This window comes from Lissotriton vulgaris, chromosome 10, assembly GCF_964263255.1.
Source record: "Lissotriton vulgaris chromosome 10, aLisVul1.2, whole genome shotgun sequence".
NCBI classification, from domain to species: Eukaryota; Metazoa; Chordata; class Amphibia; order Caudata; family Salamandridae; genus Lissotriton; species Lissotriton vulgaris.
Genome location: NC_141698.1, coordinates 952,104,724 through 952,118,203, shown reverse-complemented (window position 1 = coordinate 952,118,203; position 13,480 = coordinate 952,104,724). Strand labels below are relative to the sequence as shown.

At 46.3% G+C, this 13,480-nt stretch overlaps 1 protein-coding gene across 1 annotated transcript in view; it reads right to left on the bottom strand.

Annotated features, from left to right (window-relative positions):
• MALRD1 (MAM and LDL receptor class A domain containing 1) overlaps positions 1-13,480 on the bottom strand; it is a 2,333,045-nt gene that overhangs the window by 1,858,976 nt on the left and 460,589 nt on the right. The window contains exon 7 of the mRNA XM_086939858.1: positions 7,753-7,910. Within this exon, the coding sequence (XP_086795984.1) occupies positions 7,753-7,910 (158 nt within the window). The remainder of the gene's footprint in view (positions 1-7,752; positions 7,911-13,480) is intronic.

Below are 13,480 nucleotides of genomic sequence, written 5' to 3'. Positions count from 1 at the left end.
AGCACAGACTCAGGACTGGACTGATTTTGTTGATTGTGCCACTAAGGCTCTGGAGGGTTGGCTGCAGGGAAGTAAAGTTTCAGACTATACAGGATTGTACAATCTTATCATGAGAGAGCAGATCCTTAATAACTGTCAGAACCAGCTGTTGCATCAATACCTTGTTGACTCTGATTTGACCTCTCCCCAAGAATTGGGAAAGAAGGCAGACAAATGGGTCAGAACAAGGATTAAGCAGAAAAACCAGAACCAAGGTGACCAGAAGAAAACAGACCAGAAGGGTGGGAATCAGAAAGATAAAGAAAAGGACCAGAAGTCTTCAGGTCCCCAAACTAGTAAAAAAGGAGGGGGGTTCCCAAAATGGAAACAAGAAAAAGAAGAATGATGGCCCAAAGAAACCTTGGTGTAATACCTGCAAATCAGTTTCACACTGGGGCAGTGAATGGACTAAGAAAAATCCAGTTCCTGCCACTGCAGCTCCTAAATCAACTGCACCCCCTAGTACAGTCAGCAGTGGTAGTGCACAACCTAAGGGGTTAGTAGGGTTAACCTTGGGTACTGAGGTGGAATCTGGCCTAGTCAGAATCCCCACACAGGCAGTTCTCCTATATGATGTGGACTTATCTTTGACCACTGCAGTAAGCCCCAGTAACCTGGGCAAATATAGGCAGACTCCCTTAATCAATGAGAAACTGGCTCAGGCCTACAGGGACACTTGTGCCAGTGTCACTATGGTGACACCTGACTTTGTGGACCCTGGTCAGATTGAACTAGGTGAAAGTTACCTAGTGACCAATGCAAGCAACTCCACTACTTCACATAGTGTGGCTGTTGTGAACTTCTCCTGGGGAGGGGTAGATGGCCTAAAGAAAGTTGTTGTGAGTGCAGACCTCCCAGTAGACTGTCTGTTAGGCAATGATTTTGAAAGCTCAGTTTGGTCAGAAGTGGAGTACAGGACTCATGCAGAAATGCTAGGGATTTCAGCTCATGTCCTTGCAGTGACAAGGTCTCAGGCTAAGAAGTGCCTTCCTGAACCAGTGGTGGATCTTGAAACAATAGACCAACCACAACCCAAGAGAAGGAGCAAGAGGGTTAAGGCTGTGCCTTCCCACTTCCCCCAGGTTGAGGATCAAGTTTCACAGGAAACTGATTCTGCAGTCCAAGAGGAGACTGTCTCTGAGGAGCTTGAACCTGACCAGGTTGAGTTTCTGGGGACAGGGGGACCCTCAAGGGCAGACCTGGGGCAGGCCCAATTAGATTGCCCTTCACTTGAACCCCTCAGACAGCAAGCTGCTGCTGAGGCTGCAGGGAATGCTCAAGGTACCCATAGAGTTTATTGGGATGAAGGACTCCTTTATTCAGAGGCTAGAGACCGCAAGCCTGGCACAACCAGGAGGTTGGTCATACCTTTGAAGTTTAGGGGTTTCCTTCTTACCTTGGCCCATGATATTCCCCTTGCAGGACACTTAGGCCAGAATAAGACTTGGGACAGGCTTGTTCCACACTTTCACTGGCCTCACATGTCAGAAAATGTCAAGGAGTTTTGTCGCTCCTGTGTCACTTGCCAAGCCAGTGGTAAGTCAGGTGGCACAACAAAGGCCCCCCTAATACCACTACCTGTGGTGGGGGTACCCTTTGAAAGAGTTGGAATAGACATTGTGGGTCCCATGGATCCTCAAACAGCATCTGGGCACAGATTTATACTGGTGGTAGTGGATCATGCCACCAGGTACCCAGAGGCAATTCCCCTGAGGACCACCACAGCACCTGTGGTGGCAAAAACCCTCATTGCAGTTTTCTCAAGAGTGGGCTTTCCAAAGGAGGTTCTTTCAGACAGAGGTACCAACTTTATGTCTGGATACTTAAAAGCAATGTGGAAAGAGTGTGGAGTAAACTATAAGTTTACCACACCCTACCATCCACAGTGCAATGGGCTTGTTGAAAGGTTCAACAAGACCCTAAAAGGAATGATAAAAGGTTTACCAGAGAAGCTTAGGCGGAAATGGGACATCCTTTTACCCTGCTTGCTCTTTGCTTACAGAGAGGTCCCACAGAAGGGGGTTGGCTACAGCCCTTTTGAACTTTCGTTTGGCCAACCTGTGAGGGGTCCACTGAGTTTGGTGAAGGAAGGATGGGAGTTACCTCTCAAAAAGCCTAAACTAGACATTGTGGACTATGTACTTGGTCTCCGCTCCAGGATGGCTGAATACATGGAGAGAGCATCCAAAAACCTTGAGGCAAGTCAAGAATTACAGAAAGCTTGGCATGACCAAAAGGCTGTTCTGGTTGAGTTCCAGCCAGGGCAGAAGGTGTGGGTGTTGGACCCAGTGGGGCCAGCAGCTCTCCAGGACAAATGGACTGGACCCTACCCTATCATTGAGAAAAAGGGAGAAGTCACCTATGTGGTTGACTTTGGCACCCCTAGGAGCCCCCACAGGGTGTTCCATGTAAACCGTTTGAAAGCATTTGTTGACAGAGAGGACATGAGTCTCCTCATGGCCACAGATGGGGATCAGGAGGAAGAGAGTGACCCACTCCCAGACCTGCTTTCCCAGAACCCTGATGATGGTTCAGTTGATGGAGTAGCCTTGGCAGGCAGCCTCGCTGAGCAGCAACAGGTGGACTGCAGACAGGTGTTGCAGGCCCACAGACATATGTTTTCACTCACACCCAGCCAGACCAATTGGTGCACCCATGAGGTGGACACTGGTGACAGTCTGCCTGTGAAGAATAAGATCTACAGGCAACCTGACCATGTCAGGGATTGTATAAAGGCTGAGGTGCAAAAGATGTTGGAGCTTGGAGTGAATGAGCCATCAGAGAGCCCATGGGCTAGCCCAGTGGTCCTTGTGCCAAAACCTCATACCAAAGATGGGAAGAGAGAAATGAGGTTTTGTGTGGACTACAGAGGTCTCAATGCTGTCACTAGGACAGATGCCCATCCCATTCCAAGAGCATATGAGTTCATTGATAAATTGGCTTCTGCCAAGTTTCTGAGCACATTTGATTTGACAGCTGGCTACTGGCAAATCAGACTAGCTGAAGAGTCAAAAGCCAAAACAGCATTCTCTACCCCTAGTGGACATTATCAATTTGTGGTAATGCCCTTTGGTTTGAAGAATGCACCTGCCACCTTCCAAAGGTTGGTGAATCAAGTCCTTGCTGGGTTGGATGACTTTTGTGCAGCATATCTAGATGATATTGCTGTCTTTAGCTCCACCTTGGAGGATCACCTGATCCACCTGAAGAAGGTTCTGGAGGCCCTGCAGAAGACAGGCCTGACTATCAAGGCTACCAAGTGCCAGATAGGGCAGAGCAAGGTTGTGTACTTGGGCCACCTAGTAGGTGGGGGTCAAGTTCAACCACTGGAGAGCAAGATCCAGACCATACAGGACTGGGCTCCTCCAACTACCCAGACACAAGTCAGAGCCTTCTTGGGCCTGACTGGGTATTACAGAAAATTTGTAAAGAACTATGGGTCCATTGTGACACCATTGAATGACTTGACATCCAAGAAGATGCCCAAAAAGGTTCAGTGAACAGTTAGCTGTCAAAAGGCATTTGATGACCTGAAGAAGGCCATGTGCTCTGCACCTATCCTGAAGAGTCCTGACTACTCCAAACAGTTCATTGTACAGACAGATTCTTCTGAGTTGGGGGTGGGAGCTGTGCTTTCACAACTTAATCAAGACGGTCAAGACCAGCCCATTGCTTTTATTAGCAGAAGGCTGACCCCAGGGAGAAACGTTGGTCAGCTATTGAGAGGGAGGCCTTTGCTGTGGTTTGGGCCCTGAAGAAGTTGAGGCCATACTTGTTTGGTACTCACTTCCTAATTCAGACAGACCATAAGCCCCTCTTGTGGCTAAATCAGATGAAGGGTGAAAATCCCAAACTACTCAGGTGGTCCATTTCCCTACAGGGGATGGACTTTACAGTGGAGCACCGCCCAGGGACTGACCATGGTAATGCAGATGGTCTCTCCAGGTACTTCCACTTAGAACATGAAGACTTATCTGGTCAAGGTTAAGTTTAATGTCCCTGCGTTTGGGGGCGGGGGGGGTTGTGTAGGAGAGTAGGGTCTGCTATCCTATGGTCACCCCAATTTTTGCTTTTTGCTTCACTGGTTTTCGACTTAGTGAGGCTGTGGGCCTGCTAATCAGACCCCAAGCCTGCTGTTCTCTCTCTAAATTTGTAATACATGTGCTATAGGTACATACCACCATTGGAAATGGACTCCTTTTCAGCCTCTGTACCATGCACTATAGGTGCTCAGGGCATAGGTGCCACCAAGGCCTACCAGGGGCTGAAGCATAGCTTTTGCCACCCCTGGCTGGTTCTTAAATTGACACAACTGGCTGAACACTCAGCTGGGGCAAGTGGGTGTAATCACCCCTTGCTTAGATATAGTATACCTATATCTAAACCTATATCTGGACACATATATAGCCTGTAAGCCACTCCTATGGAAGGCCTCATCAATCCTGGAGGCAGAGTGCGTGGTTTTATGTGAGATGGAGCTCTGGCATGATCTGAGCCTGTCTGCAGCTGTCGGGAACAACTCCCTAAGTTGATCCGGGAAAATGCCATACCATATACTCTTAAGCGCCTTATAATCCTTGCGGTTGTATAGCAACTTTGGTTTGGCTTTATCAAAACATGTCGTGTAAGGTGTCATACGAATTGGAATACTACCCCCTCGCCAGTTCTGGCGACGGGGGTAGCATTCCACCCTTCTAGAGGGATAAGACATGTTACTTTACTGAAACGCGGTTGATTTAAAATGAGCCTCAGATCCACAAAATGGATGCCTCTGCCACAGACACGGGTCTGGCCTCCTGCTGCTGACCGAAACTCAGCATATGGTGGCCTGGACAAAGGGTTTCCTGTCGCAGGGCGGTGTTAAACCACCCCAGACAGGAGATAGTGGATTGTAGTAGGGAGGCTTCAAAGAAACCAGACACTGCCTGGGGAGCACAAGGCTGCCCCTTGCATAATCCGGCCAAACCGGTTCTAGGGCCTCCCAGCCCCAGTCCCAGCGCGGCCTGGATCAAAGGAAAGGGGTGTAACCACCCCCTTCCTGGGTCCCACCCATAGGAGGGGACCTAGCAGGATGTCCAGCCCACCAGATTCGAATAAGAGTGGGAGCTATGCCAATGCAACTCAGATCATCCTGAAGAAACATAAGAAACGAATTCTGGACCCTTCGACATTCTATTCAACATAGAAGATGGAAGAATCTCCCTTGTGGTCAAGGAGTGACCACCCTGTGCAAACAGGCACCATCCAGCCCTCGACCCTTGCTTTGTTGCAGTTCCCGCCGGAACTCGAGCAACAGAGATCGACGAGATCAAGCCTGCCTGCCTTCTCCCAGCCCGATCCACAGTCCCTGCAGAGGTGAGACCAGTGGAGGCGACCGGAAGCGTGGGGCACGCCATCTTGAAAAGGCCACGAGACGCTGACCGTGCAGCCCACGAGTGACCCTTGAAGCTGTACACCAGGGTTTGAAAAGCCCCCACCCCGAGCTACACTTGCACCCAAGCTACCCCCTCCACACTCGACGAGTGCTGCGTGGGGCCCTTCTGCTTGTGTTGGCTCGACGCGTTGGCCCGGTCACTTGCCAGCTGGCTTGTGGCCCCTGTGCCAACGAAAACTTGAATACGACTCGCTTTTCTGGTTGCTCCAGATCTGCACCAGCTCCTGTGAAAAGGAGCCCCCACCCTGACCCTCCTGGTTCGAGTGAGAAGCAATCTCCCGGTTCCACGTGGATTGCTTTTGCCAAGTGCTGTTTGCTGCAATCTTGAAGTCGACGGTGCTGACGGTGAGAGCCTACGTGGGACAGATCGTGACCTGCTCCTGGACGTCGCAGATGCCCCAGAGCCCACGTGACAGCGGAGAGAAGCCTCTCAACAACCACCTAATTGCGCCCTACATTGCCTGGTTCCGTCCTGGTTCCACCCTGGTCACTGCTGAGTGACCCAGACTCTGTCCCCTCTGCTTTCAGGTACTTTTCGACTTCGATCCACCCTTGGATCACACCGGACACTTCTGCTTCACATCGCCTGCAGCTTCATCAGCTCCAAGCACCAAGAGCCTGCGTGTCAAAACCCGTCGCCACTTCGACACTGTGCACCCACGGCCTGTGGGTGAGGTAACATTGCAACGCCGGTGTGCCCACGTTGGTACACACCTCTAGGGTCTGTGTCTTGAGTTTTGTTCCTCTAGGTTCAGCGGAAGTATCTTTAAACTCACTTTGTGTAACTTTTACGCACCATTGACATTGCATTGGTGCAAGCCGCACTTTCCGTGCTGCACCCAAGTCCCGTGGGCTACTCCTGACTTCAGCATTGCTAGTCCTGACTGCTCCCAGCGATTCTCTAGGCCCTAGGCCTAACCACTGTTCGATTGGTATCTCTTATACCACTTTATTAGTATGTGGTTTGAGTGGCCACCGGCCCTCATCCAAAATTGTGCAACTTTGTATGTTATACTGTGCTTTTGATTTAACGCTTGTGCCCCTTTCCTCATAAAGAGTACTGGGGAGTAATTTAGAAATAAATACATATATTTTTATAATATATACTTGTGTGGTGTCCTTTCATTTGATTACAGGATTGTATGTGGTAAAACAGCTCGCTTAACACGACCTCTTAAGTTAAGCCTTTAAGGCTGCTTAGTCCATGCTACCTCTAGGATAGCTTGTCTAACAAGGTTGACTTACAACCAGACATCTTTGGGGTTTGTTTGGACTGATACCAAGTGGTTCTAGAATTGGAAACACTACATATCAGGACAACTTCTCACATCAAGTCATTACCACGACTTGCACTGTAGGGCAATCTAGACTAAGGAATAGTAAGATTTACTAGTCCAACACCATCCCTACTGTACCTAGGCTGGAGTTGAAATATTACATCATACTATTCCTAAGTCCAGCACCCTACAGCGTGGATGTATGATGTTACAACGCATGCTTTTACCACGCATGCCTTTACAACGCAGTTTTTACAACGCATGCCTTTACAACGCATAGTGCTTTGGGGCGCTGGATAGTGAATAGTTTAATTTACTATTCCAACTCCAGTCCCCGTGGATAGTAGGGAAGGTGTTGGATAGTACATTAAACCTATTCCCTATCTTGGAGCGCCATCCAGCGTAATGCGTTGTAATGGTTTGCGTTGTAAAAGTTGCGTCGTAAAGGCACTGCGTGGTAAAAGTTGTGTTGTAAAGGATGTTCCCCTACAGCGTAAGTCGTTGTAACGCATTGCGCTGTAACAACAGCGATGTAATGTACTGCGATCAAAATTATCACGTGGTAACATCATACATCCGAAATTTCGTACCAGCTCCTTCTCAAGGAATGCTCCCAGAGTCTGGAACTCGCTGTCTCAGGAGGTATGTGACATTGAACCGTAAGATAAAATCAAGACTAACACTTGTATACACTGGGACAGTGTATTTGTATTTACTCCAAGTAATTGTATCAACTCCTTATGTAACTCTTGTAATCTCTACTTTGCCAACTCTGTGAATGCTCTGATACCTTCAGGTCAAGTTTGTGCTATATAAAACTCAAGAAATACATTAATATTTAAAGACAGCATTTAGGAGTTACAATGTAAGGAAAATAAGGAAGTGCAATTTAGGAAAAGTGCCTGTTGTAATTGCATAAGCTACACCTCTTTAATATTCTTGGGAACAGCATAAATATAAAAATGGTTTTGCCAATTTGAACGTGTGCATGCTTTGGATTACCTTGTTTATAGAAGCAGTAAGTCTCAAACTTTGTTTCTCCGAAATGTAGTAGAAAAACTGAAAATCGCAATTTACTCCAGCAGTGCGGCACAAGAAGCTACTAAGGAAGCCACTTTTCTTCAGTGTATCATTTTCTGCACCAATCCACATGTAATGACCTAAAAGATATCAAATAAAGGCAAGTGAAATGTGAAGTTACTTTTTGTCTGTTTCACTTTATTGGAGCGAGTATAAAACACAGAGACTAACTCAAATAATGTAACATGCATTCCTATATAAACATGTATGCAAACATTTTCTAGAGTTTTTCAATATTTTAAGAGTAGATTGTATTAATTTATCCATTTCACTTTCTTTGCATAAAAATTGTTAGAAAAAATCTTGTTTCAGTGCATCTCATACCATCTAAAGTGTGTCATGAATCAGTTTGGTCAGAAAACCCAAGTATTGCTCTAACAATTCCCTCTAGAAAAGCACCTGATGTCTACTTCAGTATAAATCTATTGCTCCCAGTATATGAAAGTACTGTAGATAACTGTCCTTTCTGTACAAAATCAACTATCAAAACAAAAAGCATAACTTCTGGGTTTTTTTTTTTTTGGTCATGATTTAATCACATTTGCAAAACTGAAAGAAAAGCAACCCCAAATGTGGACATAAAATGTGTCTACGATGTGCCCATCACAGCCTTTCTTGCTAGAGTAGTACACATTTGCTATCTGGAGACCATCTTTTATTTTATAAGAGACACACAACAAATATGCTTTCACACATCCTTCACTCACTTGTGTACCGTCCACCCCAGCCCGGTTGCATGCAAATGAATAACCACACACACGGAGCTTGGTATTACACGTCTTTATTTCTCAGGGTGTGAACCTGAAACTGTCACGTACTGTGTCATGAATTTTATTAACCACACTCAATCACTTACAACACTAGACTACAGAGTCTGTTAGGGACAATAGGGTTCCCACCCTCTATAGTACACAAGACACTACACCTTGCAGGTACTGCTAATCTCTCCAGTTCAGCAGGATCTTGGGTGGTCGCCTGACCCTGCTTGTGTACAGTTTTTAAAGGCTTCATCAGGTTGTTCGTTGGGGTGATCCATTGTACATGGCAACTAGGGCTTGTATGGTTCCATAGGTTTGCAGAAGAGGGAAAAATTGCAGTTGCAGAGCTCAGCATTTAGGAAAGCTGCTAATGCTTTTTCAAATTTACATTTTGTGTCATTACTTGGGATTTCGATACTGCCTACCAGCAAGTAATTTTTGAGTTCTCACCACTGGCTGCTAGCTAGGAACAGGGGTGGTGTGGCGGGGGTGGCAGGTGAGGGGTTAATAAGGGAAAACATTTTTTTTTAAAACACTTACCTCCTCACGGCCGCCGTCTCTCCTCCATCGGTTCTACGCTTTCTGGTGAGTCCTAGAAGCAAAAAGCACACAGGTCCCACAAACCTATTCACAACACTGCAATGCAGCATTGTGATTGGCCTGAGCGGCGTGATTCGGCGCTCAGACGGACACTGAGAGCCAGTGCATGTTCTCCACCCAGGCTGTGTATTACAGCCTGGTGGAGAACGTGCTAAGTGCCCATGACTTTTTGGCCTGCCATATCATCATGCGCACTAAGTGCATGAACAACTCCTCCCATTGTAACACTAGCCCCGCCCAGCCCTGTAGCAATGAAAATAAAATGATAATAACAATGTTATTAGCATTTTCTTTTTCTTTTTTCCTGCTCGGTGAGCAGTGGAGGATTGCTCCTTAGCGGAGGAGCCTCCCCTGGTTCTCACTTTTAAAGAGTGCCACAGAAAACTGCCCTAGCCCTCGCCCTTTGTGTTTACCTCTATTTAACTATTTGTAAATGCAAATTTAGGGTCTCTTTATTGCTGCTCTGTGAGTTGTTTTGTTTTGGCTATTTAACTTGACTGCAGCATTTTATTGGAAGTCAGTGTATACGGTGACTACTGAAAAGGTCAATGAATTATCATATTTATGGTGATATTAGCCAAGTAGCAATGTTGTTGAATATTTATGAAATAATTTTCACATAACTACTGTTTGCACAGATAAGATAGCTTATGTATTCCGTTTTGCTCTTTGTTAGGGAGCTCATTTTGTTTTGCTCACAAAATAGGAAAACAAAAAATTACTAAAAATAAATGACCAACACAGGAGGAAGATGGAAACGGCTTACTGATGTCAGACGGTGCCTCTCTCTCTTAAAGAAACAAACTAAAGAAATTTGAACTATCCCATTCCTAGCCTTAATTTAGAGATGGGTTTGCAGGCATGTACAACTGTGCTCGGTGATGCACTTTGTTGATCAATGAAGGCAATGGTCATATGTATCATATGAGACCTCCCCTGCTGGAGCTCTGCCAGTGCAAGAATCCTGCAGGAGGGGTAGGACAGGGGAGAGCCCCCATGTGGACACAATATTGTAATTGAGGCATGAGTTAACTTGTGGCTTACGCACAAGAGCAAATTTGAACTAGGGGCAATTCAGGATACTCACTTCAATTCCATACAAGCAGCACTTGTTTGTAGTTAAGCAAATTGCAGTAGTTTTCTGAATTGTTGATTGGCAAAAACAACTATTGTTAATTTTACACAGTATATTGCAATATTTTATTTTCAAAATACTCCACAGAAACAAACAATTCCACACAAATGACTCCTAAAATATTCTCCTTGTTGGTCTATATGTGCACCAGGTGCGTGGAGTTTCTATAACACTGGGTTTATACTATAGAGGGTGATGTATTATGCTTTTGGACAGCAGGCATCATCAAGTGTTTTACATTACAGCAGCGTCATCAGCCAACAGTCCTATAAATGGACTGTGCAGTGGGAACTTCCTCTCCGGCATTTGTGAAGTGTGGGCTAAAGTCTTGGGTGCACATTCTAACCCCAAGGCGGAGATGAATGGGTTGTTGTGAAAAGCTGGGTTAGTATGTGGTGCTCACTTATATGAGTGTAGCACCCTGCACTAATCCAGGTGACCCTTATGGTGATTTTAGTGCTTTAGATAACCATAGAAAGCTCTTAAGTGGTAGCTGTGGAGAGCAGTCTTCAACCTTAATTTAGGAGGAGTGCAAAGCAGATCGGTTTATCAGTTTCTAATCCTTTAGTATAGGTTAAATGAAAAAGAGCCACAACAGTGCATTTATAAAAAAAGATATTTATTACAATCACTCACTAATACTTTAGGATATCTTCTACCCGGAGATATACACAATGCATTGGTAATAGAACAGTCAGTAGCACTAATACACAGTGGTCCCAATGGGAAGACCAGACCATATATCAAGATAGGGGATGCGAACCATGACCTAAGTCAGGACTCGAACCAGGAGCCATAGAAGAGTTGAGGACCCAAGAAATCACCTCAGGTGACAGTCTAGGAACCCCACAACGGTTGTGTGCAAAGAGGGTGCAAGACCGCTTACTCAAATTCTGATCAGTGGGTATGTTGCGTTTGCAGTCTTACCACAGATGGATGAAAGAGTTGGTTGGAGCCCAGAACGAATTTGAGTCATAGAGTACCTGAAAGCACAGGGGACAGAAACTATGCCACTCAGGGACGATCAAGAAGCACGGAAGACGAGGATGCAGGTAAAAAGACGATGAAGAGCTTCAGGTGCTGTTGCACTGAGTCAGTAGCTCTGCCCTAGTAACCGTGACATTGAAAACGACCAAGTCTGTCGGTTCCAACTAACGTCGTCGGCGCGGGTCAGTTATAGCGGTGACAGACTCTTTGACAGAACCTATTGATGCGTCCGACTCTGTTGGCACAAATTGGTAGAGAAAACCTATGCGGTTTCTGTGCCATGAAGCGATGCAGCGACGCGGGCACCGGGGTTCAGTTGTAGGGGCCCCGATGAGGCATACTGTCCTCAAACTTCGATAAGAGGACAGTTCAGGCCTCGAGTAAGTGGCTGACCACCACCTGTGTTGCTGAGCCTTGTAGAGTCCGTGGGAGCCCAGGATCAGCAAACCTGTCAGCTGTGTTGCGGAGCCTGTGGATGCAGGGGAGTGACTCCTAAAACCTAAGCGAGATTTCTTCACTTGTCTTTGATGTCCACAGGCCTTGGATGGACCTGTACAAAACATGGGCATGGAAGTTCGAGTGAGCTTGCAGGACGAGGAGGCTAGGGCAACAGGTATCTTCCCAGGTGCGGTTTCTGTGCCCAGGGCGAAGTTCAGCAGAGTCCTCAGTGCCCAGATGGTCGAAGTAGAAGTGTAGTTAGATCTGAATCAAATCCCATGATGAATCTAGGTACCCACCCACAGGTAAGCCCTTAGGTATCATATGAAGAAATGAGGCGGCAATAGGGCCATTCAAAATATGCATTCAAAATCTATAACTTCATATTTATCGTTCATCAAATTGCTACATTTTAGGTTTTTCAACGAATGTTTCTATAAGCAAGCACTGTTAATTTGAGTGGTTCAATTAACAGATTTGGTTGGTTCCAGTGTCATGCGGATAGGCAGAAATCAAAGTACCTGGAAAATGTTTGATCGATTGACTACTAAATTTGGGGAACATCCTTTACGACGCAGATGTTACCCTGCAGTACCGTTACAACGCGTATTTTAGAAAGCAAGTCGTAACCACGACTTGCGCTGGAGGGCGCTAAAGGACAAGGAATAGTAGATTTACTATTCCAACACCTTCCCTGCTGTACGTAGGCTGGTGTTGGAATAGTAAATTCAACTATTCCTAAGTCCGCACCCCTACAGCGCAAGTCGTGGTAACGACTTGCGTTGTAAAATACGCGTTGTAACGGTACGCGTGGTAATACCACGCGTCCTAACAACGTACATCCAGTAAATTTACATTGGAAAATGTTGAGAAAAAATTAAGATGTACCAGGCGTATTTACGTGACATGTCTGCTATGAATATGGTCGCAGATATTGTGTAATCTGATGTCTCTCTGTGAATGGTATAAAGTCCTACAAAAATCATTCCTAGACATTTCGACCAGGGCTCGAGTCGGGGGTACACGCAAGTACACATCGTCCCCCCACTCTTTTCACAGGGTGGACGCCGTTCCCCTGCCAAGAAGTTGGGCCCCACAGAAATATGCTGAACTTGTCTAATTTCTAGACATCGGGACACGTTCAGCAGCACCTGCACATTGCCTGCTTTCCATTCCGAGCAGCAATGTGCAGGCAGCGAGGGAGCCTTTTTTCACCTCCAGGTGGTCCAAAGTTAAGGGGCCAAACGGCCTCCTTTAGTTTGAATATGCTGACTGGGGCCGCCTGGAACCTTACATTTAAATGTAAATGCTACAGAGGGAATCTAAGGCACACAGCTTGCCTTCTCTTCACAGGTACTTAAAAGAGGCATGCTTTTGTTTTTGTTCTGTCCCTGTATATAAATGCAGACACTGTAAGACTGTCAGATGGGTTAGTCTGTCCCAGTATTTCCACAAATTATTTAAATAGCACTATTTTATTTCTTTTACCCCTTTGCATGCTTCGGACGGTCCCCGGCTGTCTGACGTCACGGTGGGCGTGTGCTTCGGATGGCCAGGGGCTGTCCGATTTGCACACGTGTGGAATTCGCCCACATGGCGGGGGAATTCCGGCCGCGCCCAAAGGGTTATATGGCTACGTCGTGACGTAATGAGGTCATTTGAATATTCACTCACTAGGTCAGTCCCCCCACTTCTTTTAATAGGAGTTTTGCCCTGATTTAAACCACACCTA